At 43.4% G+C, this 23,740-nt stretch overlaps 1 protein-coding gene across 1 annotated transcript in view; it reads left to right on the forward strand.

Annotated features, from left to right (window-relative positions):
- The window catches only part of UBR1 (ubiquitin protein ligase E3 component n-recognin 1), a 233,593-nt gene that overhangs the window by 107,845 nt on the left and 102,008 nt on the right, over window positions 1–23,740 (forward strand). Inside the window, exons 10-13 of the mRNA XM_069730874.1 lie at window positions 1,516–1,604; window positions 2,683–2,781; window positions 5,532–5,689; window positions 18,738–18,837. Coding sequence (XP_069586975.1) covers window positions 1,516–1,604; window positions 2,683–2,781; window positions 5,532–5,689; window positions 18,738–18,837 — 446 coding nt within the window. The remainder of the gene's footprint in view (window positions 1–1,515; window positions 1,605–2,682; window positions 2,782–5,531; window positions 5,690–18,737; window positions 18,838–23,740) is intronic.

Genomic DNA, 23,740 nt, shown 5'->3' on the forward strand with positions numbered 1-23,740 from the left:
GACCCATGACCTCTGAGGGAGACCCAGCTTTCTCACACTGGGCCCTATGTTATGCTGCAATATTTGTTGGTAGTCTTCAGACTTCATAATGCCATGCACATGGTCAAGCAGTCCAGTACCCGAGGCAGCAAAGCAACCCCAAAACATCAGGGAACCTCTGTCATGTTTGACTGTAGGGACTGTGTTCTTTTCTTTGAATGCCTCTTTTTTTTTTTTTTTTTTTTTTCTCTCCTGTAAACTCTGTTGATGCCTTTGCCCAAAAATCTCTACTTTTCCCTCATCTGACCAGAGAACATTCTTCCAAAACGTTTTAGGCTTTTCAGGTAAGTTTTGGCAAACTCCAGCCTGGCTTTTTTATGTCTCGGGGTAAGAAGTGGGGTCTTCCTGGGTCTCCTACCATACAGTCCCTTTTCATTCAGACGTCGACAGATAGTACGGGTTGACATTGTTGTACCCTCGGACTGCAGGGCAGCTTGAACTTGTTTGGATGTTAGTCAAGGTTCTTTATCCAACATCCGCACAATCTTGCGTTAAATTCTCTTGTCAATTTTTCTTTTCCGTCCACATCTAGGGAGGTTAGCCACAGTGCCATGGGCTTTAAACTTCTTGATGACACTGCGCACGGTAGACACAGGAACATTCAGGTCTTTGGCGATGGACTTGTAGCCTTGAGATTGCTCATGCTTCCTCACAATTTGGTTTCTCAAGTCCTCAGACAGTTCTTTGGTCTTCTTTCTTTTCTCCATGCTCAATGTGGTCCACACAAGGACACAGGACAGAGGTTGAGTCAACTTTAATCCATGTTAACTGGCTGCAAGTGTGATTGTTATTGCCAACACCTGTTAGGTGCCACAGGTAAGTTACAGGTGCTGTTAATTACACAAATTAGAGAAGCATCACATGATTTTTCGAACAGTGCCAATACTTTTGTTCACTCCCTTTTTTTATGTTTGGTGTGGAATTATATCTAATTTGGCTTTAGGACAATTCTTTGTTTTTTTATTTAAGATAAATTAAATGAAGATAATAACAAAGAATTTGTGTTTGCAATCATTTTCAGGAAGAAACTAAGTATTATCTGACTGAATTGCAAGGGTGTCAATACTTTTGGCCTCAACTGTATAGTGATTTACACTGTGTAACTCTGGTTTCAGCCTCACCCTCTAGTGGCCAGCTTTTGGTATAAGATGAGTCAGAGATACCAGGCAAACATCAGACAATGGGCAATAAACTCCTAAAATATAAAAGCTCCCAAGGACTTACCTCAGTCCTCAACACAGAAGTTAAATAAACCTCCATGTTTTACAATAACTAACAAACAACAAACCAAGAGAAATGTAAAACTATTTCTGAGGTAAAAGCTTTCAGACAATAAGTAAACCGTTCTCAAGATTGTGTCACTATGAATATTGTCTGTTAATATGTGACCAGCAATGCTGCTCTGTCATGGTCTGAATGCATTCTGTGTATTTCAATATGGACTCAAAATATCCATTTTTATATTCACATTTCAAGGGTTCAGAAAAGTGGTCCACGATCTGATCTTCAGCAGTTTCTTCAAGGAGATGGAGTTCAAGAAATTGTTTGCTATTGAGTTTGTAAAGGTAATTGCCAAATCTTCTAATTTTAGACATTTCATGCCTATTTCATTATTGCTTTTCCATCCTCTTTTTGCCTTGTTTTTGGTGTTTTTTTTTTCCATTAGCACCTAATTCTAATTTTTTGTGCCTTTTCTAAAGTCTATTTTTTTGTGTGTTCACTTTGTTTTATATTCTCCGTCCTACACAAGGTATAGTGCAGGGGTCCCCAACTCCAGGCCTCGAGGGCCGCCAACAGTGCAGGTTTTCAGGATTTCTTTAGTATTGCATCGGTGGTAATGTGATCATCTGCACAGGTGATGATTCCAACCCCTGTGCAAAACTAAGGAAATCCTGAAAACCTGCACTGTTGGCGGCCCTCCAGGCCTGGAGTTGGGGACCACTGGTATAGTGTTTTTGGATGATACATCAATTACGACTTTTGAAAGGTCGCAACGCCCTCGCAGTAACTTTTATGTATGCCAGTTGTTTCAGCACACATCTTGCACTATTTATCAAATAGTGTGCCCTTATCCTCGAAAAGTGGCTATCTAGGTCAAAGACCAGTAAAGAGCATATTTTATTTTGTGCAAAATATTAATACCAGGTTGCAAAAAAAAAAAATTCTTACTGTAGAAAAAAACAAATGCAAATGATAAATCTGTCCCTTAAACTTTATAACTTGCTTGGTTTTCCAAAACCCTTTTGCATGTTGTCAACAAATTTATTTATATTTTTTTAATTACATAACTGTATTCTCATCAGTTAATGATCTTCCATATCCTCTGCTAAATTTTAGTAGAGCCAAACACCAGCTTCTGACGTCAGTCGCTGCTTCGGAAGGGTTCCTTGCGCTTTCGCCTATCGGTGGAGGCCCATGCTGCAAGTGCTCCACCCCCCATAAGACTAGATCTGTTTATTTTGGTTACCCCCAATGATGTATTCAGAAATAAACATTTTTGACTTTTAAAGGGACAAGGGTTTTGTTTTTTTTTTTGCAAATCAATTTAAAATAAAAGTTCATGTATGACGTTGATGTACGTGACTGACTTCCTATTTCAGTGCTCCCTTTGAAACAGTCAAGACATATTATTTCTACTTTTAGTGTTATAAGAAAGTGCAGAAGGAATACATGGATGATGACAGAGACAGAAACATCTCGGTCACAGCATTTTCGGTGCAGGTGTTCACTGTTCCCACCCTGGTATGTAGGTACAGCTGGTTATAAGTTTTGTTTTTTTAATAAATAAGTAGATAAAGTGCATATATTTTAATAGTAACATCTGTTACTAATGTCACAGCATGGCACACTGCACATGTATATTGTGGGAAATATCTTTGTGGATATTCCAGAAAACCTGAATTAATTATTTGCTTATACCTCCTCCCATGCAGGACTTGAGTTAATTGGCTAGATTCTGAAAAGTCAATATGCTTTCTTTTATTATTCCTCATATATAGCCCTTTTCTTCTCAATGTCTGGTATTGTAGCCATAGTTATTATATTTCATTTGAATGCAATACCAGAGTTAAAGGTTTGTCCACTACGTCGATAACCCCTTTTTAAATAGAGTAAGTTCTCCTTCTAAAATGACAAATCCTCTCCTGTACCGGTGTTGTTCCAGTGCTCTGTGACATTGACTGCAGGACTCGTGTGAGACACTGATCAATGGCTGCTGTTAGGCTGCTACACTCTCAATACATCTGTTTGTCCGAGGGTTGGATGAAGGAAATACCGTATATACTCGAGTATAAGCCAACCCCCCTCCTAATTTTGCCACAAAAAACTTGGAAAACTTATTGACTCGAGTATAAGCCTAGGGTAGGAAATGCAGCACCTACCGGTGAATTTCAAAAATAAAAATCGATACCAATAAAAGTAAAATTATATATATATATATATATATATATATATATATATATATATATATATATTGCTCTGCACCGCTCATTATTGCCCCATAGATGTGCCATAGAAAGCTGTGCCATATATAAAGCTCCATATTGTTCATTATTGCCCCATAGATGCTCCATATAAAGCTGTGCCATATATAATGCTCCATACTGTTCATTATTGCCCCATAGATGTGCCATAGAAAGCTGTGCCCCATATTGAATGCTCTGTACAGTTCATTATTGCCCCATAGATGTGCCATTTAAAGCTGTGCCATATATAATGCTCTGCACCGTTCATTATGGCCCCATAGATGCTCCACATAAAGCTGTGCCCCATATTCAATGCTCTGCACCGTTCATTATTGCCCCATAGATGTGCCATAGAAAGCTGTGCCCCATATAGATTGCTCTGCACCGTTAATTATTGCCCCATAGATGTGCCATAGAAAGCTGTGCTCCATATAGATTGCTCTGCACTGTTCATTATTGCCCCATAGATGTGCCATAGAAAGCTGTGCCCCATATATGTGCCATAGAAAGCTGTGCCCCATATAGATTGCTCTGCACCGTTCATTATTGCCCCATAGATGTGCCATAGAAAGCTGTGCCCCATATAGATTGCTCTGCACTGTTCATTATTGCCCCATAGATGTGCCATAGAAAGCTGTGCCCCATATAGTGCTCTGCACCGTTCATTATTGTCCCATAGCTGTGCCATAGAAAGCTGTGCCATTGCTGCTGCTGCAATTAAAAAAAACAAAAAAAAACAAACCTACTCGCCTCTCTTGCTTGCAGCTCCTCAGTGTCCCGTCTCGGCGTCTCTCCGCACTGACTGTTCCGGCAGAGGGTGGCGCGCAGACTAGTACGTCATCGCGCCCTCTGACCTGAACAGTCAGAGCCAGAGGACGGGAAGACTGAGCGGCGCCCGGCGTGTGGAACGCGGACAGGTGAATATATAATACTTACCTGCTCCGGCGTCCCTGGCTCCTTCTCCCGGACAGCTGGTCTCCGGGTGCCGCAGCCTCTTCCTCTATATCAGCGGTCACCGTTACCGCTCATTAGAGAAATGAATATGCGGCTCCACCCCTATGGGAGTGGAGTCCATATTCATTACTTTAATGAGCGGTCCCACGTCACCGCTGAACAGGGGAAGAGCTGCGGCACCCGAAGACCGTGGGACTGCAGGGACAGCGCCAGGAGCCCCGGAAGCAAGTAAGTATGCCTCAGACCTCTCTCCCCCTCACCCGCCCACCCTGCCACCGACCGTGACTCGAGTATAAGCCGAGGGGGGCACTTTCAGCCCAAAAATTTGGGCTGAAAATCTCGGCTTATACTCGAGTATATACGGTAAGCACACAGTCATCACTGTTATGTCACGTGAGCCCTGCAGCCAATGTAATGAGAACCCTGGGACACCTACTGAACGGCACTGGTATGCGAGTTGGGTATCTGTTATTTATTACATTATGCAAATAGGGGTGTGCAAGTAGTGGACAGCCTCTATTATAGAAAGGGATTATTTTTTGTCCCCGCCACTCTATTCCACCACATGGGGCTGTCCTTAAGAGTTGGTGCACATTTGTTTGCACTTTCCATTCTATTGGCTGTGACCCCGTTCTATGTGGCCTCTGTGTAGGGGTTATCCCCTTTACCTGCTGTATTCCACAGCTTTTCTATTGATTAGCCAGCCTGGCGCAACATCATTGTAGCATGACATACATGTGACAACTTGCCAGGATCACTAATGAAAATAAGAGCTACGGGATAGTCAGGGAAGAAGCGGTACTCTCGCTCCTGAGCATAGGCCACTGAACACTGTTGTGGCCAAAGGAACGGGACACACCGATTTGCACCAGCTCTACTTTTTGGGTAAATCATAGATGTTTGTCATTTTGTGGGAGATTCTGTTGCCTCTTTTCTGGGAAATGAAAGAGGATCAACTCCTAACTCCTTAATGGGTATATAAAAATGCATTTACCGACCCAGATAAATCCATAGTATAGTAAATATGCAATATAGTGGGAGAAATAACCACAACAAGATATTTTTTTCTTCCAGGCTCGAATGCTCATTGAAGAACAAAATGTTATCAAAGTCATCACGGAGACCCTGTTGGAAGTCCTTCCTGAGTATCTAGATCCAGAAAATAAGTTTAATTTTCAGGGTTACAGGCAGGATAGATTCTGCAGAGTGTACGCCATTATCTTCGATTTCAAGTAGGTTTTTACATCAGTCACTGGCCTATTATCTTTTTTTAAGGTTGAAAAAGTACATTGAATTATCTCTGTCCACCCTTGAGAAGCATTTTGCAATTTACATGGACGTTTTTGTGGTTTTGTTAATATAGTGCATTGCTTATTCTGGCCTTATCCTAAGTTGCAGCCTGTTTTAAGGCAATTTATTATCCACAGATGCATTCATAATTCTGCAAGCTTCTAATGTCAGGTACCATTCAGTAGTCTATGGTACAAAAAGTAATCTTTTTGCATTGTAATTACAGCAGAATTATAGGCAAATCATTTTTCATTAGACCTTTTTATATAATTTTGCTGCTTGTCTATCTGAATGATTGCAAAAATGTTACAAATCTGTCAGAGCTGCTGTTCAGTTCTGACAGATTTTGTGACCTTTTCCATCAGTGTTTGCAATAGCAAGAAACAGTGGTTGTACACATCTCCACAGTATCAATAGGGGAGAAAGAAGGTAGTCTTAGGGAGAGCAGAGAAAAACAAGCTGTAGAAAGGGAGGAAAGCGATCAAAGAGGAAATAAGTTGAATATAGACGCTGTTCACAAATCAAGTGAAGTTAGTAGTACTGTTTATAGTTCCAGATCTCCCATTCAACCTAAATTACCTGGAGTGATACTACAAAAAAAAAAAACTGCATCTCAAGTTGTCCGAAAATTAATGAATTGGTAAAGATTCCAGACTGAAACTTTAACCGCAAATATGTAAAAACTATTATTTCTCTATTGCTTCATTGGGGGACACAGGAATCCATGGATGGCTGACACTAGGCAGAAAAAAAGTTAACGCAGGCTACAACCACTGCCTGAAAGAGTTACTGTATATACTCGTGTATAAGCAGAGTTTTTCAGCACATTTTTTTTTTTTTTGTGCTGAAAACTCCCCCCTCGACTTACACACGAGTCATTGTCCAGAAAGCTGGCGCAGAAGAGGGAGCAGCGTCAGGAGCCGGCGGCTGTGGCTGTAACCTTGCAGCTGCTAAAGATAAATGAATATTCATTTCTCTTATAGCGTACAGTGGCAGCTGCCAGCTTCCAGAAGACATCCTACTCACCCTCCTCTATGCCGTCGCAGCATCTCGTTGGTCCCGGCGCCAGCAGCTCTTCCTCTGCTGAGTGATCACTTGGCACCGCTCATTAAGGTAATGACTATGCACGCATCTCCACTCCCATAGGCGTGGAGCGCAGATTCATTACCTTAATGAGTGGTGCCATGTGATCGCTCAGCACAGTAAGAGCTGCTAGGAGCCAGAACGAGATGCTGCGATGGCACTGAGGAAGGGTGAGTTGGATGGGGTGTGTGTGTGTTTGTTTTTTGTAATAGGAAGCATGCATACAACGACTGGAATGGGGGAGCCCTGCAAACAACGATGGGAATGGGGGAGCCATGCATACAACAATGGGGCCAGTGGAGCCACGCATACCAGGACAGGATGGGGGAGCCACGCATACCTGGACAGGGGAAGCCACGCATAGCGGGACAGGGACGTGGGAGCCACGCATGACAGGACAGGCATGAGGACAATGCATACCCGGCTTATACTAGAGCCTATAAGCTTACCCAGTTTTCCGTGGCAAAATGTAGGTGCCTCGGCTTATTCTTGGGTCAGCTTATACTCTAATATATACCGTAATCCGTTTTTGTGTAGTGTCCAAAGGAGGCAGAAACAGGTCTACTTTCAGACCTCTCTACCTTTTTGGACACTGAAAAAATTGATAAGCCGCCACCACAGAGTAGAATCTTTAAAATCTATATTTTTGTTCAAATAAATAGCATAAAATAGCCATACGACAACATAAAAGGCTGCTGAGCACTAGATTGAAGGGGCATTAGTTACATCAAGCGAAGTGCACGTTGGTACAGAACCAGACAGTAAGTATAAAGTGGTCAGAATCAATATTATGACCACTAAAATAGGTAGTCCTAATGACAATAAACACATGCGTAGACATCATTAATTTTGTGTAGAACCAATCTAAGATGTCTGGACATGAAAGCAGGGTAAGTGGCTCACATAGTAAAAAGTGCAATGTGCAGTCAAAACAGGCGGTGGAAGAATAACAACCTAACCGCCATATACAGTGCGGCAGCCTCTCTTTGGAGTTCTTCCCAGCCTATCCAGCTTAAGGTGCGCATTTTCGGCTCCTCCTATTTTTTGGTACCATTTCTCCACTGTCTGCTTCGGTTGCTTACTCCTGTATCTCCCCAATTTCCAATCAGATCCAAGTCTCAAGTTTTGTGGTCTCTTTCTTAGGCTCCTGAGGTAATTTCACTAAACGACAAAACCACAAAAAGAGGACTTAAAAATACTCCAAAAATTCAAAAACAGCCGAAAAAAGGCAGCAATGTTTACCTGCCCAGGCCTCCAAAGAAATACACTATCATGTTGCAGCGGACCCATGTAGTTGGTCACACAGGTGCAAAAATACCGATGAGACCACCACTCTCGGCCTACCAATCCATTGAGGGGGTGGTTGCTTGGTTTATTAGTGCACAATAGAGACTTGTATGGGGCTCTGTTCACATACAGGTGATGCACAGCATCCAGGTTAGCAGCTTATTAGTGATGCCCATACTATTCGATCAGGCGGGCTGCCCAGTGCTATCCAAATGCATACATGTGAAGACACCACAGTTTACAAGACCAAATGGGCCCAGCTGCAGCCTGAAAAATAAAGTGCAGAAAATGCATATAAAAATATGCGACGTATTAGTCGATATTTTGGCCAAGATATACTAGCTCGCAGCCCGCGTCAAGGGTCCTCATGCTTGCGAGTCCTGACACTAAACAGCAAAGCCACGAAACAGGACTTAGAAATCCTCCAAAAATTCAAAAACCGCAGTTAAAAGGCAGTGATGTTTACCTGCACAGTCCTTCAAACAGGTTGCAGCGGACCCATGTAGTACATTTCCTGAGGTCATTTCCTCATCTGGTTCTGCTCCTTTTCTGGAATGTGTGGGCTCTGCTTCTAAGCATATGAGCCTCCACTCAGCAGCCCCACACCTTGAACTCTTTTTAGCTATATGTCTAATAATAGGGCCTCTGGCTCTCATCCTGCTCCTCCTATAATGCTATACTTTACGTGTGTTTCCTGAAGAAAAAAAAAAAAGAGCCTACCTGCAGGTAAACAGATGGTCCATTGCTCAGACTGCAGTAACTCTACAATGCAGGCCTGCAGGAGCCCACCACTGCTCAGGAGGATAGCTGACCTTTTCCCCCTGAGTGAACTGCATCCTTGTCTCAATCGGTCACTGACCTGACCAAGGTCTCACAATCCTCAGTGTAGGTTATATAGCTCGTGCCATGCCATCAGACAGTTTGGTAATCTGATCTCCGCTCTGAATAGGATTCTGGTCCTTTGCTCTGTGCATCATGTCCTGAAGTTTGGATATCTGGTCAGTATTGTGCTGGCAGTGAATCTCACTCTAAATGTCTAGGATGAGGATTCTCTGCCCAAGGAGCAGTGTCTACTTCAAAAAGGTGAAACTGCTCCCTCCAGTGTTGGTAAACCACAAGGAGTTTAAGATATATGCCATGGAATGGCGACTCCTGGAGAGACGTTTTTGTTGGAATTTTTTTTTTTAATATGCTATATCCCTTTGCTTCTGACCTTATTAAACTTTGGTCAGACCCTCTGGGGCAGCTCCCCCTGTGTCTTGTTAATCACCTAACATGATTCTCTTCCTCCCTGATGGGGCCTTTCTGAAGGAACCCACTGACTGGCATATTGAGTCTCTGGCTAAATCTGTTTTTGAAGCTTCCGGGACAGCACTCTGTCCATCCTTTGCCACCAGCTGGGTGTCAGAGTCGGCCTTCGCTTGAGCTGAACTCCTCAGTCAGGGCATCTTCTCTGGAGCGCCCCCCCCCCCAGAAGAATTAGCCAATCTGGCAGATCAGATTGCCTATGCAGGACAATATCCTCTTTCTGTTTTACCTCCATTCTGCTTTATGTGGTGCCCTGTATCCAGCAACATTGTGGCCATTCATGGGGTCCTGTGGCTTAGTGTGGAAAGCAGACTCTGCGTCTAAACTTCCTCACTAATCTTCCCTTTCAGGTCATGCTCCTTTTTTGGGGCCTAAGCTGGATTTGATAATCTGATGCTACAGGGAGAAGGAGGGCCACACTTCCCAGCAAAAGCTCAAATGACATACTCCATATTTTTGTTCCTTTAGTCAGTTTTCCTATTCCAGAGAGCTCATGTGTCAGGAAAACACCCATGCACGGTAAGATGAAAAGCCCTTGTTCAAACCGGGGCCTTCCTGGCATTCCCTAGGTCAGTGATTTTCAACCTTTTTTGAGCCGCGGCACACTTTTTATACTTAAAAAATCCCGAGGCACACCACCAACCAAAATGGCACAAAATGGTGCGTCCAGGTTTGAGATGAAAGTCTGCAGTCATTCTATGTGACTGCAGGCTTCTGAATTCTCACAGCGCAAGCACTGCACACTTTCAGGATTCTCCCTTGCCGGTGGCCAGAGTGGACGGTCATGACAGCACAAGTATGTGATTTGGATACTTCTGGCCACATTCTAACTAGACGTGTCCGGCCTCAGTCAATTCATTTTCATTGAATGAGGCCACACATGTCTAGTCAGCACGTGACCGCATGTATGTAAATCACCAACATCAGAGAATTATGATAGCAGTGCGCACTGTGAGAATTCAGAAGTCTGCAGTCACATAGTATGACTGTAGACTCATCACAACCTTGGACATCCCCTTTAATGTTCCTAACAAATAAAAATGAGAATTAGTATCTCAAAAAAAACACATTTACATCCAGGTACCTGATAGATGACGTTGTTTGTGGAGTCGCCTCTTTCTTTTCATCTTCACCTTGTCCAGATGCCATGAAGACTCTTCTCATCCACCGGCAGAGCTCGTTTCTGCAGACTTCCATCTTCTCCTGTCTTCTGCAGCACATCCCGACACAACACCCTTAAAGATAGCAGTGTTATTATAATGCTCCGGAATAACAATATCTGCCCTAGGCTGAGCCCCTGAGTAAATAATTGCCCCTCACTTTATTCCCAGCACATAATATGACCCTCACTGTCCCTCTTATGGTACATGCCATCCACACTACCCTCTCTCTCTTTTCCATACTTCACACTGCCTTCTCATACGGTGTCCCTCATAGAGAGCCTAGTCTCTCTACTGTGCCCCTTCATTACACTCCTCCTACTTGGCATACTGTCTCCTCCCGGCTGTTACCCTCACACTACTCAGTATCTATTATGTGTCCACTCACACTTTCATCCCCCCATACTGTCTGCACACATTTCAAATAGCCTCCTCCTGTACATCCCCCCCTGCTAACATACCCCTTTGCTCTCTCCATATTTCCTCCTCACACATTCCCCCCTCACACATTCCCCCGACTCCCCATACTGTCCTCACACATCCCATCACCGTTGCTCCCAGTACTGTCAGCACACATTTTTCCCCTCGCTACTGTGTCCACCCCCATCTCCCCACTCACCCCCACAGAATATATCCACTGCCCTTCCGATAGAATAAATCCATCCCCTTCCACAGAATAAATGCACCCTGCCCCACACATGCTAAATAAATTCCAGCCCCCCCCACACACTGAATAAATCCCCCCCACACACTGAATAAATCCCCCCCACACACTGAATAAATCCCCCCCACACACTGAATAAATCCCCCCCACACACTGAATAAATCCCCCCACACTGAATAAATCCCCCCCACACACTGAATAAATCCCCCCACACTGAATAAATCCCCCCCACACACACTGAATAAATCCCCCCCACACACTGAATAAATCCCCCCCACACACTGAATAAATCCCCCCACACACTTAATAAATCCCCCCCACAGAATAAATCCCCCCCACACACTGAATAAATCCCCCCCACACACTGAATAAATCCCCCCCACACACTGAATAAATCCCCCCACACACTTAATAAATCCCCCCACATACTCCCCATAAACCCACCCCACGCTGAATCTTCGGTGTCTTCAGCTCCACAGCACAGGAGCACTTACCACCAAGTGTCTTCTGTCTCCTGCGCGCCGGATAGTGACGTCAGCAGCGTGATCACATGACTTGATCACGCTGCTGGCGTCGCTCTGACCCAGCGGTCAGAGCCTCAATTGTACTCGCAGCTGGTAGATGTCTGCGAGTACAATTGATCTCCGGGAGCCGGCGCGCTGCAACTTCTCTGTGCCGGCTGTCAGCTTGACAGTCGGCACAGAGAACAGCTGACTCCCGTTCCCCGCGGCACACCCGACCATGTGTCGCGGCACACTGGTTGAAAAACACTGCCCTAGGTCAACAACACAGGTCTTCATGAACCGGATCAAATAAGTTCCCCTTGGATTAACGGGCCACCCTCACCTGGAGTCTCTTGAAGGAATGATCCATCTATCCTATTCTGGAACTAAAATGACTGAACATGTGTGTCCGCCTGTATCACTTCAGCATGGAATCTCTCTGCTCAGAGATGGCTTCTACAGGTGCTTATCACTAAATTAGAATATCATCAAGAAGGTAATTCATTTCAGTTCTTCAATACAAAAAGTGAAACTCATATATGATATAGTCATTACAAAAAGAGTGATCTATTTCAAATGTTTATTTCTGTTAATATTGATGATTATGGCTTACAGCCAATGAAAACCCAAAGGTCATTATCTCAGTAAATTAGAATACTTTATAACGCCAGCTTGAAAAATGATTTTAAAATCTGAGATGTTGGCCTGCAGAAATGTATGTTCAGTAAATGCACTCCATACTTGGTCCGGGCTCCTTTATCAACAATTACTGCATCAGTGCAGCGTGGCATGGAGGTGATCAGTCTGTAGCACTGCTGAGTTGTTATGGAAGCCCAGGTTGCTTTGATGGCAGCCTTCAGCTCATCTGCATTGTTGGGTCTGGTGTCTCATCTTCATCTTGACAATACCCCATTTATTCTCTATGGGGTTAAGGTCAGGTGAGTTTGCTGGCCAATCAAGCACGGTGATACGGTTTGCAAACCAGGTATTGGTACTTTTGGCAGTGTGGACATGTGCCAAATCCTGCTTGAGAATTAAATTTCAATCTCCAAAAAATTGTTGGCAGAGGGAAGCATTAAGTGCTCTAAAATTTCCTGGTAGATTGCTGCGCTGACTTTGGTCTTGATAAAACACAGTGGACCCACCACAGCAGATGACATGGCTCTCCAAACCATCACTGATTGTGAAAACTTCACACTAGACCTCAAGCAGCTTGGATTGTGGACTCTCCACTCTTCCTCCAGACTCTGGGAACTTGATTTCCAAATGAAATGCAAAATTTACTTTCATCTGAAAACACCTTGGACCACTGAGCAACAGTCCTGATCTTTTTCTCCTTGGCCCAGATAAGACGATTCTGGCATTGTCTGTTGGTCATGAGTGGCTTGACACAAGGAATGCCACACTTGTAGCCCATGTGCTGGATAAGTCTGTGTGGTGGCTCTTGAAGCAACGACTCCAGCAGCAGTCCACTCCTTGTGAATCTCCCCCAAATTTTTGAATGGCCTTTTCTTAACAATCCTTCCAAGGCTGCGGTTATCCTTGTTGCTTGAGCACCTTTTTCGACCACACTTTCCTTCCACTCATCTTTCCATTAACCCCTTTCTGACCTTGGACGGGATAGTACGTCCAAGGTCAGATCCCCTGCTTTGATGCAGGGCTCCGCGGTGAGCCCGCATCAAAGCCGGGACATGTCAGCTGTTTTGAACAGCTGACATGTGCCCGTAATAGGCGCGGGCAGAATCGCGATCTGCCCGCACCTATTAACTAGTTAAATGCCGCTGTCAAACGCAGACAGCGGCATTTAACTACCGCTTCCGGCCGGGCGGCCGGAAATGACGTCATCGCCGACCCCCGTCACATGATCGGGGGTCGGCGATGCGTCTCCATTGTAACCATAGAGGTCCTTGAGACCTCTATGGTTACTGATCGCCGGTGGCTGTGAGCGCCACCCTGTGGTCGGCGATCACAGCACACCTGCATTTCTGCTACATACCAGCGATCAGCAGATCGCTGCTATGTAGCAGAGGCGATCGAGTTGTGCCTGCTTCTAGCCTCCCATGGAGGCTATTGAAGCATGGCAAAAGTAAAAAAAAAAAGTTGAAAAAAATGTTAAAAAAATAAAAAAAAATATAAATCACTCCCCTTTCGCCCCAATCAAAATAAATCAATAAAAAAAATATCAAATCTACACATATTTGGTTTCGCCGCGCTCAGAATCGCCCGATCTATCAATTAAAAAAAAGCATTAATACAGAGGCTTTGGCGACATCTTTCTTAGACTTTTATACATCATACAACATAACGCAACCACTAAATTATCCATAAATAATTTATTATCTCCTCCAATCACTTTGGAAAGGGGAGCAAGACAGGGATGCCCAATCTCACCGATACTTTTTAATTTGGCATTAGACCCACTATTAAGGTACCTGCAGGAGTGGCCAGGCCTTCAGGGATTACAATTTGGGAACACAGAAATTAAAATGATGGCTTTCGCAGATGATATTTTAATCTTTATGTCAAGACCTCGGGTCAATCTGGGCCCTTTGCTTTCAATAGTAGAGCAAAAGGGAGCACTAGTGGGTTTCTCAATAAATGTGACAAAATCTGAAGCTTTGATGCTCTCGGGACCCGCAAAACCTACGTGGGCTCAAAAGTACCCTATTCAGTGGAAAACCCAATCTATTACATATCTGGGTGTTCAAATTACTAGATCTCCAGTAGAACTACAGCGGACCAACCTGCAGGCATTTATCAGGTCATTGCAAGATGACTTGAATGCATGGAGCAGGTTCACCCTATCTTTTATAGGTCGGGCAAACCTAATAAAAATGATCTCTTTCCCGCGGTTGTTATACCTGTTTAATGTCCTGCCGTTCTATTTAAGACCTGTAGATGAACGCAACATCAATAGACTATTCCGCAATTTCATATGGCAGGGAAGGAGACCTAGAATTGGACTGTACATCCTCCAGCAGCCTAAGACTAATGGGGGAATCAATTTCCCAGATGTTAAATTATATAATCTGGCAGCCAATATGCGGATCCTTAGGGACTGGCTGAACGGTACATCCACGTATTCATCCACTACCGTAGAATCATCTCTGATAGGTAATGGGTCCCTGGTAAGCTTATTACATTCCCCTTATCCCTCATTATCATCAGACCACGAAAATAACCCCTTATTCATGTCAATGTGGAGGACGTGGGTGGTGGTGCGTAGGAGGCTACACTTGTCCAGTGGTGTTTCGCTTGCACAATCATTTTCCAATAATCCTAGTTTTCAGGATGGAAAGGCACACCCCATCTTCTCTAGATGGCAGAGAGGGGGTTTACAGTCCATTAGGGACATAGTTGACACACAGACAAGAACCGTCATTTCATTTGCTCAGGCATGCACTTTGTTCGACTATATACGCGCACACCCTTTTCACTACATGCAGCTGCAAAGCTACGCACATAGTGTCATACATGCTTTCAACGACAATGACTGGCAGGACGAGTTACTGAGCAAGTTAAATACATGCACTCAGAACAAGGGTCTAGTCTCGGGGTACTATACATTCCTTCGTCCTCTGATGCAGTATGATGCCGTAGGGGTGGGAATTACAAAATGGCAGGTGGATGATGTCTCCTTTACACCATCTTTTATCTTGCGGGCATTACAGAAAGCACTCAAATATATACCTTCTGTCTCTTATTGGGAAATGGCGTTACAGATCCTGCACAAAACCTATGTTTCACCAAAACGTAGTTATCTGATGGGGAATCTGGCGAGCCCGGCCTGTTCTAGATGTGGGGAATTTGAAGCGGACCACTATCACTGCTTTTGGGCTTGTCCACAAATTCAATTGTTCTGGCAGCGTATACATACCTTCGTGTTGACGCACACCTCATATAACATCACACTTACTTCAGCCTGGGCTCTCTTTGGTCATATTACAGATAGTGATGTCCATATACCATATCATGGTAAAAAATTCCTTTTTATTATCTCAGCTGCAGCTCGTAAAACAGTTCTGCAAAACTGGTTGGCGCCTAAAGTGCCCACATTGCGACTTTTCCTAGAGAAACTTGCTTTTTTGTTTAGAATGGACTGGATAGAGGCTTCCCTCCAGAAGGAGAGAAGGACTCAGACATTCTTTGACATATGGGAACCATTTATAGCGATTCTTCCGGCTCACACTAAGCAAGGAATCAGAGATTGTTTTGAGATGACTACTTGGTTCTTGGAACAAACAATAGCAGGTCGGCCGCCTCTGTGAGGATGATTCGCGGATTGAGACATATAAACCTGAGGATGTAGGAGTGGAAGCCGTGTGCTCTTCCCCCTTCCCCCTTCCTTCATTTCCCTCATGTGTTCTTCTCCCCCTCCCCTCCCCTTTTTTTTTTTTTTTTTTTTTACTTCTTTGTTATGTTTAGGCAAATTATTTTATTTACTTACTGATTGATACAAGAATGTGCAAATTGTATTCCCTTTTTTTTTTTTTTTTTTGTGTGTTTTATCTAAATTTTATATCTGTATTGTCAAAAAAGTTTAATAAAAGCATTATTGGAAAAAAACAAAAAAAACAAAAAAACAAAAACCAGATCGCTAAACAGCGTAGCGGGAAAAAAATTCGAAACACCAGAATTACGTTTTTTTGGTCACCTCGACATTGCATTAAAATGCAATAACGGGCGATCAAAAGAACGTATCTGCACCGAAATGCTATCATTAAAAACGTCATCTCGGTACGCAAAAAATAAGCCCTCAACCGACCCCAGATCACGAAAAATGGAGACGCTACGAGTATCGGAAAATGGCGCAATTTTTTTTTTTTTTTGCAAAGTTTGGAATTTTTTTTCACCACTTAGATAAAAAATAACCTAGTCATGTTAGGTGTCTACGAACTCGTACTGATCTGGAGAATCATAATGTCAAGTCAGTTTTAGCATTTGGTGAACCTAGCAAAAAAGCCAAACAAAAAACAAGTGTGGGACTGCCCTTTTTTTGCAATTTCACCGCACTTGGAATTTTTTTCCCGTTTTCTAGTACACGACATGCTAAAACCAATTATGTCGTTCAAAAGTACAACTCGTCCCGCAAAAAATAAGCCCTCACATGGCCAAATTGACGGAAAAATAAAGTTATGGCTCTGGGAAGGAGGGGAGTGAAAAACGAACACGGAAAACGAAAAATCCCACTGTCATGAAGGGGTTAATATGCTTGGATACAGCATTCTGTGAACATCCAGCTTCTTTAGCAATGAACGTTTGTGGCTTACCCTCCTTGTGGAGTGTGTCAATGACTGCCTTATGGACATCTGCCAAGTCAGCAGTCTTCCCCATGATTGTGGAACCTACTGAAACAGACTAAGGGACTTTTTTTAAATGCTTAGGAAGCCTTTGCAGGTGTTTTCGTTATTTATTCTAATTTACTGAGATAATGACATTTGAGGTTTCATTTGCGGTGAACCATAACCATTAACAGAAATAAACACTGGAAATAGATCACTGTTTGTATTGACTCTAGATAATAGAGTTTCACTTTTTGTCTTGAAGAACTGAAATAAATTAACTTTTTTTATGATATTCTAATGTAGTGAGATGGATTTGTATGTAATCCTTTTACTTGGTAGACATCTAGGATGCTTAGCTTCACATTCATCTTTCCAGGTCACCAGAGATTCTTCTGATTCGTAGTCCAGGACTCCCATTGCCAGTTAGCGGCCCTTCCTTTTGGCCTAACCACCGCTCCCAGGGTCATTACAGAGGTTATAGCCACAGTCATGGCTATACTCTGCACCAGAGGGATTATATCCTCATCTGGATGACCACCTTGTCATTGCACAATCTTACCAAGACTGATGTGAGTTTCTTCTCCTTGTCCCAGTTGGATCATCAACAGATCAAAGTAGTCTCTTATCCTGGCTCAATACCTAGTATTCCTAGGTATTGATTTCGAAACAGTTTGTGTAAGGGTCTTTCTTCCTGAGAAACAGATCTCTCTTCTTCTCAAGATTCAGACTGTTAGAAAGCCATCCCCTTGCTCTTTTCGGTTCTGCATGAGTATGTTGAGCAAGATGGTGGAAGCAATGGATGCAGTTCCATTTGCTCAGTTTAACACCTGTTCGCTTCAGCTAATTCTTCCACATTGGGACAAGTTGAACACATCCCTGGATTTGCCTATTCTGCCCCCTCCCCTTGGAGACTGGCCCAGAAGAACCTGATATGTGAAGATAATCTATCTTCTCAGATAGGTCTCCTTAAGGCTCCCAGATGATAAAGACCTTTTCCCAGGGTCCTCCCACGTATACCATCACACTTGGAAAGCCTTTTTTCAAGGTGTGACACCAATTGGGTCGCGCCACTATCCTTTTCTCTTCCCTCCCTTCTAAATTTTCTGCAGTCAGGTCTGGATTCTGACCTGTCGCTTGGCTCTTTAAAAGGGCATGAAGACCGTCCATGAAGATGCATTGCAGCTCTGCAAGTCTGCCACTTGGTCTTTGGGCCATGCCTTTTTCCAGGTTATACAGAGTTCACAATGATGTATCAGCCAACACCAGTCTGAGCAGAAAAGTTCTGCGTGCAACAGTGAACCTATCTTAAACTCTTGACTAGCTGTTTTTTCCCATCCCAGGGACTGCTGTAGGATAACCCATGGTTAATGGTGTCCCCTCAATGAAGCGATGGAGAAAGGAGGATTTTGGGTACTCGCCATAAAATCTTTATTGTGGGGCTTTCATTGGGGAGACAGCGCCCGCCCTTACTTCTTTCTCATTAACTGATTAACTTGGTTCCAGTCGGTGAGTGTGCACTGCTGGGGAGGAGTTGGACTAGTTTCACCCTCCTAGTGGCAGCAGCATTCACTAAAGTTTTCCCGTGTCCGTCAATGAAGGCTTCCAGGAAAATATTTTACAGTGAGTGCCCAAAATCTTCTTTTAAATTTTGTGTTTAATTTGTTTACATTTTTGTTTTCATTTTCCATTTGCTTTTTTAGGTATATTCTCATTAGTAAACCTACTTCATGGACAAATAAACTGAAAGAAAAGTTTGTTGAGGGATTCAGCTCTTTATTACGTGTTTTATCCTGTATGCAGGTAATCTTCACAACTTCTTACTAATCAAAGGCTAATGTGAACCTTTTTAGTATATTTTTTTTTCCCCTTTTCCATTTAATGGAAATTGTGCAAATTTTGCATGTCTTCTTGATACTCCACAATTTTATGCATACAGCTATTATGTAAATCTACGCGGACCAGCTTCTGTCCAAAGAAACTCAGCACCTATATATTATGTATTTAAAGGGAATCTGTCAGTAGGATGAACCTTCACAAGCAGTGTTCATGGGCATGTAGGTCATAGGAAGCTAAATAAAATGATGCCGTTTTATTCCATAGGAGTTTTTCTTTATACTTTTTTTTATTATTTAACGTCACATTTTTATTGAAGGAGTTTCATATTCACAAAATACAAATAAGAAAATAAAAAAGCGATGTATAAACATATGGCAAGGTTTCAATTAAAACAAGTTAAACAGCATGTCGTCATGACTCTGTCTGGTGTCCTAGGGCCAGCGGCTCCTCCTGTGTCCTTAATGCTAGGGGCGCCCTAGCTCGCTCTGTTCCCCAGATTACTTCTAATAATGACTCCGGGGCCACGTACCTTGCATTAGGTGCTGAATCTGCTCTCGGCCTGTACCTTTCCCCCACCCAGTGAAGAGGGACGTAGTAGTGTACCATAAGATACCAACTAGACTAACAAGGTAATACGAACAGGGATAAAGGAAAATCCCAACTATACTCGCACAGAGGAATGCACCAGGGAGTGAAGGATGGGGTTAAAGCGAAGAACGGGAATTATCACACACCCAAAACCTAGCAACAGTCACAGAAAAATCCTCCAAACGCCTTCTCCAATAATAACCACCAAAAACCTCCAGCCATGGAGCATAAGCTCCTCTGACAATAAGTGCTAGTGAGGGCCTAGATCAGGGGTGTCAAACTGCATTCCTCGAGGGCCGCAAACCATGCGTGTTTTCAAGATATCCTTAGCATTGCACAAGGTGCTGCAATCATTATGTGTGTAGGTGATTAAATTATCACCTGTGCAGTACAAGGAAATCCTGAAAACATGACCTGTTTGCAGCCCTCGAGGAATGCAGTTTGACACCCCTGGCCTAAATTATATAGGAGATAGGAGTGGCTAACAGTGAACACCTGAGAGCCTCAATGCAGGAAGGCTTCCAGGAGCTCTAAACTGGGCAGGTTATCCCCTGCACTGCTAAAAGAAACCTCCACCGTTTAATGTGAAGTGCTTCTAATCAGTGCAGGAGTAGGAGAAATAAGACGCTGTGGTCTTCTGGCTCCTCTGTTTCATTAAACAGTGACGCATACAATAATAGATATGCATTAGATTATGCTTGAGACTTATTTTTCAGAAGTTCTACTGTTAAGAGTTTGAGAAGAGGGGAAGATGACTTACACTAGACTAAGGGTAGAAAGGATAAATACAGGTATTTGGAGGAAGAAATGAGAAGATAAATGATTAGGTCAAAAGTAGCTACTCTTAGATATTCAGGGATATACAGAAAGTGTCCCAATGGGACTAGATGAGATTAGACCTCTCAACCCAATTTTCATTCAAAGCAGTGTGATATTTAGATTTTCTAGCGTCCTTGATCCTAGTGTATAGGTCAAGTAGCGACTGGGGAGAGGTTTGCTATCAAACATCTTGCACCTGTCAATATATGCAAAAGAAGTCTAATAGTTCTCTTGAATATAATCCGTGAAAAGATATTAAAGGGTTTGTCCACCACTAGGACAACTCCTCCTTAAACTAAATGTTTGGCCCTGATAAAGTAATAGCCTATACACTCCTCCCATGCCGGCGCTATTCCTGCGGTGTTGGCATTTTCTCTTCCTGGGGCTGTGATGTGGTGTGACAACGTGACGCTGGCGTCATGGTCTCCGCCTTCAGACAAACTAAATATGAAGAGGAAGCATGGACTGCAGCTCATTTCGGACTTCCTTTTCATGTTCAGTTTGTCCAAAAGGGAAAACGGTGACACCAGCATTGATTAGGCGCTGTGCATCACGTGTCATTTCATTGCCTGGGACCGCGAGTGCAGTCGCCACTGGAACGGAACCGGCACGGGAAGTGAGTATATGCTTTATTTTGTCAGGGCTGAATATTTAGTTTGAGTGGGTTGTCCTAGTAGAGTACAACCCCTTTAAGAAAATTTGAGGTTCTAAAGGTAGGGTGATATAAAAAGTGTTTACCAGGGAACAATCCCAAAATAGATGGATGGGATATCTCCTCATCCAGGCACATCTCCAAAATAAGGGAGTAATAGATGAGTCTAGCTAATGTAGACTCTCTTGAGTGTGATACCAGAAATGGAGGATCTTGTATTGGTTTTCTTTTTAAGCGATACAAGAAGCCGTGATAGCTTCTCTTGACCAGACAAGTCTCAAATCAACATCACTTGGCTTTTTACCTTTAAAAATTTTCCCATCTGGACATATGAAAGTCTAACCAGAGTCATCATAAGAGTTTTGTAAAATATTTCATATGGCAAATATTGAACCTTTTGAAGGGCCATGTCTACAAAGTCGTTCAAAGGGCGATTGAATAGAAACCTGCAAGCTGTGAAACATGGATGAGGCAAGATGCCTAATCTTAATGTATTGAAATAACAAAAGTTTATGTACAGATAGTTAAGATTTCATCTCATCATATGTGATCAGATTCCTTGTTACTGGACTAGTTATCTGTAAAATTTAACAGACCAGTATGAGCCCATGCACCTCTTAAGAGGAAGCAAGACAAGTTTTCCTTAATATTTAAATGAGCTGCTAAGCTCTGGAGGCAGATTCTCGGTGAGATCTATGTCCGACCCATAGAGCTTATCTTAAATGAAAATGGATATTACCAGTGTGAGACGTGTAGATCAGGAGAGCAGATTGTCAGTCATTACATGTCTCACACTGGTTGCACCTCCTTTCATTTATAATAAGCTCTGGAGGCAGATTCTCAGGGTGATCTATGTCCGGCCCAGAGATTTGAATATTTCATTTGCATATTAAGATCTCTATTTCTTTGGAGTAAGACATCAGATCAAGGTATCATTTTATCAAGCTTCTAATGACCTTCATGCCCATATAGACTGCTTAGGAGGGTTGATCCCACTGACAAATTCCCTTTTAAATTAAACCATGCTCTTTTAAATTGGTCAAAAAGTAAACCCAAAAAAGAGGTATTTAAATTAAGTCATCTGTATGCAACAATGCATTAAGGTGTTCTGAGACATTTGGCACTTTTTTTTTATAGGGAACCAGTTAGGAGTTTTGGCCGATATTAGATGTGGCCATCACCTTTCAGGGCTTATACACAGCTTTCTAGAATGCTGTATACAAGTTCCCAACCTGACCTGGACGAACTGAAAAGTAAGTTTTATTATACTTGCCTGCGGGGCGGTCCAGTCTGATAGTTGTTTCTGGTCTTGAACCGGCACCTCCCATCTTCTTATGATCGCCGCCCTCCTGTTTGCTTCTTGTGTATGACGCTTCCCTGCATCATCCAGACAGGCTCCTCGGAATTGCGCTCCTGCGCAGGTGTACTTTGCTCTGCTCTGTTGAATGCATGACAAAGTACTGCAGTGCGCAGGTGCCGGGCACTTTTTCAGTTTTTCCAGGTCGGGTTGAGGGCTTATATACAGCATTATAGAATGCGATGTATAATCCCTGAAAGGTGATGGCTGCATCTTATATCGGCCAACACTGCTGACAAGTTCACTTTCAATTATGTAGTCTAACTTTACTGTCTGTATATTCAACAAGATTAATAATTTTCGCTCATTAGGTTCCTTTCAACTTCGTTCTCTTTTTGGACTTAAACTAACTTAACTTTTAAACTTGGGAATACCCATTTATCCCCCATCCTCAGAGCTGAGGATACTTTTCCCATCTCTGGAGGTCGGTCCGACCAATGGCGCCCCAAATGGTCAGGAGAACTGAGGCTCTGAAGACCCTGTCTTAATGGAGCATATGTTGATCATGCACACTGCTGCTGCATTCACTCTAATGATGCCAAAAATGAGCTGAGTGCTGCATTATTATACATTTTTTTTATAGCACCATTTATTCCATGGCGCTTTACATGTGAATACGGAGCAAATATTGACAAATACATTAAACATGAGCAAGTAACAAGGCACACGGGTACATAGGTAGGGAGGACCCTGCCCGCGAAGGCTCAGTCTGCAGGGGATGGTTGAGGAAACACTAGTAGAGGGCAGGGCAGGTTGTGCGGCGGTTCAGTAAGTTCAGGATCACTGCAAGCTGTAGGCTTGTCGGAAGAGGTGAGTCTTCAGGTTCTTTTTGAAGGTTTCTATGGTAGTCGAGAGTCTGATGTCTTGGGGTAGAGCGTTCCAGTGTATGGGGGAAGCACGGGAGAAGTCTTGGATGCGGTTGTGGGAAGAAGAGATAAGGGGAGTAGAGTAGGAGGTCTTGAGAGGATCGGAGGTTGCGTGTAGGTAGGTTCCGGGAGACCATGTCACAGATGTATGGAGGAGACAGGTTGTGGATGGCTTTGTATGTCATTGTGAGGGTTTTGAAGTGTAGTCTCTGGACAATAGGAAGCCAGTGAAGGGCTTGACATAGGGGAGAGGCTGGGGAATAGCGGGGAGACGTGTAGATTAGTCAGGCAGCAGAGTGTAGGATGGATTGGAGTGGTGCTAGAGGGAAGTCCAGAGAGTAGGAGGTTGCAGTAGTTGAGGCGGGAGATAAGGGCATGCACTAGCGTTTTTGCGGTGTCCAGATGGCAGGAGGAGGCAAGGCCTTGGATAGGTGTCTTGAAAGAGAGGACAGAGTCGAGGATCAACCCAAGGCATCGGGCGTGTGGGACTGGGGAAAGCGAGCAGCCATTGACATTGATGGATAGGTCTGGTGGAGGGGTAGGGTGAGATGGGGGAAAGATGATGAATTCTGTTTTGTTTTGTTC

The sequence above is a fragment of the Ranitomeya imitator genome, chromosome 1, assembly GCF_032444005.1.
Source record: "Ranitomeya imitator isolate aRanImi1 chromosome 1, aRanImi1.pri, whole genome shotgun sequence".
Lineage (NCBI taxonomy): Eukaryota > Metazoa > Chordata > Amphibia > Anura > Dendrobatidae > Ranitomeya > Ranitomeya imitator.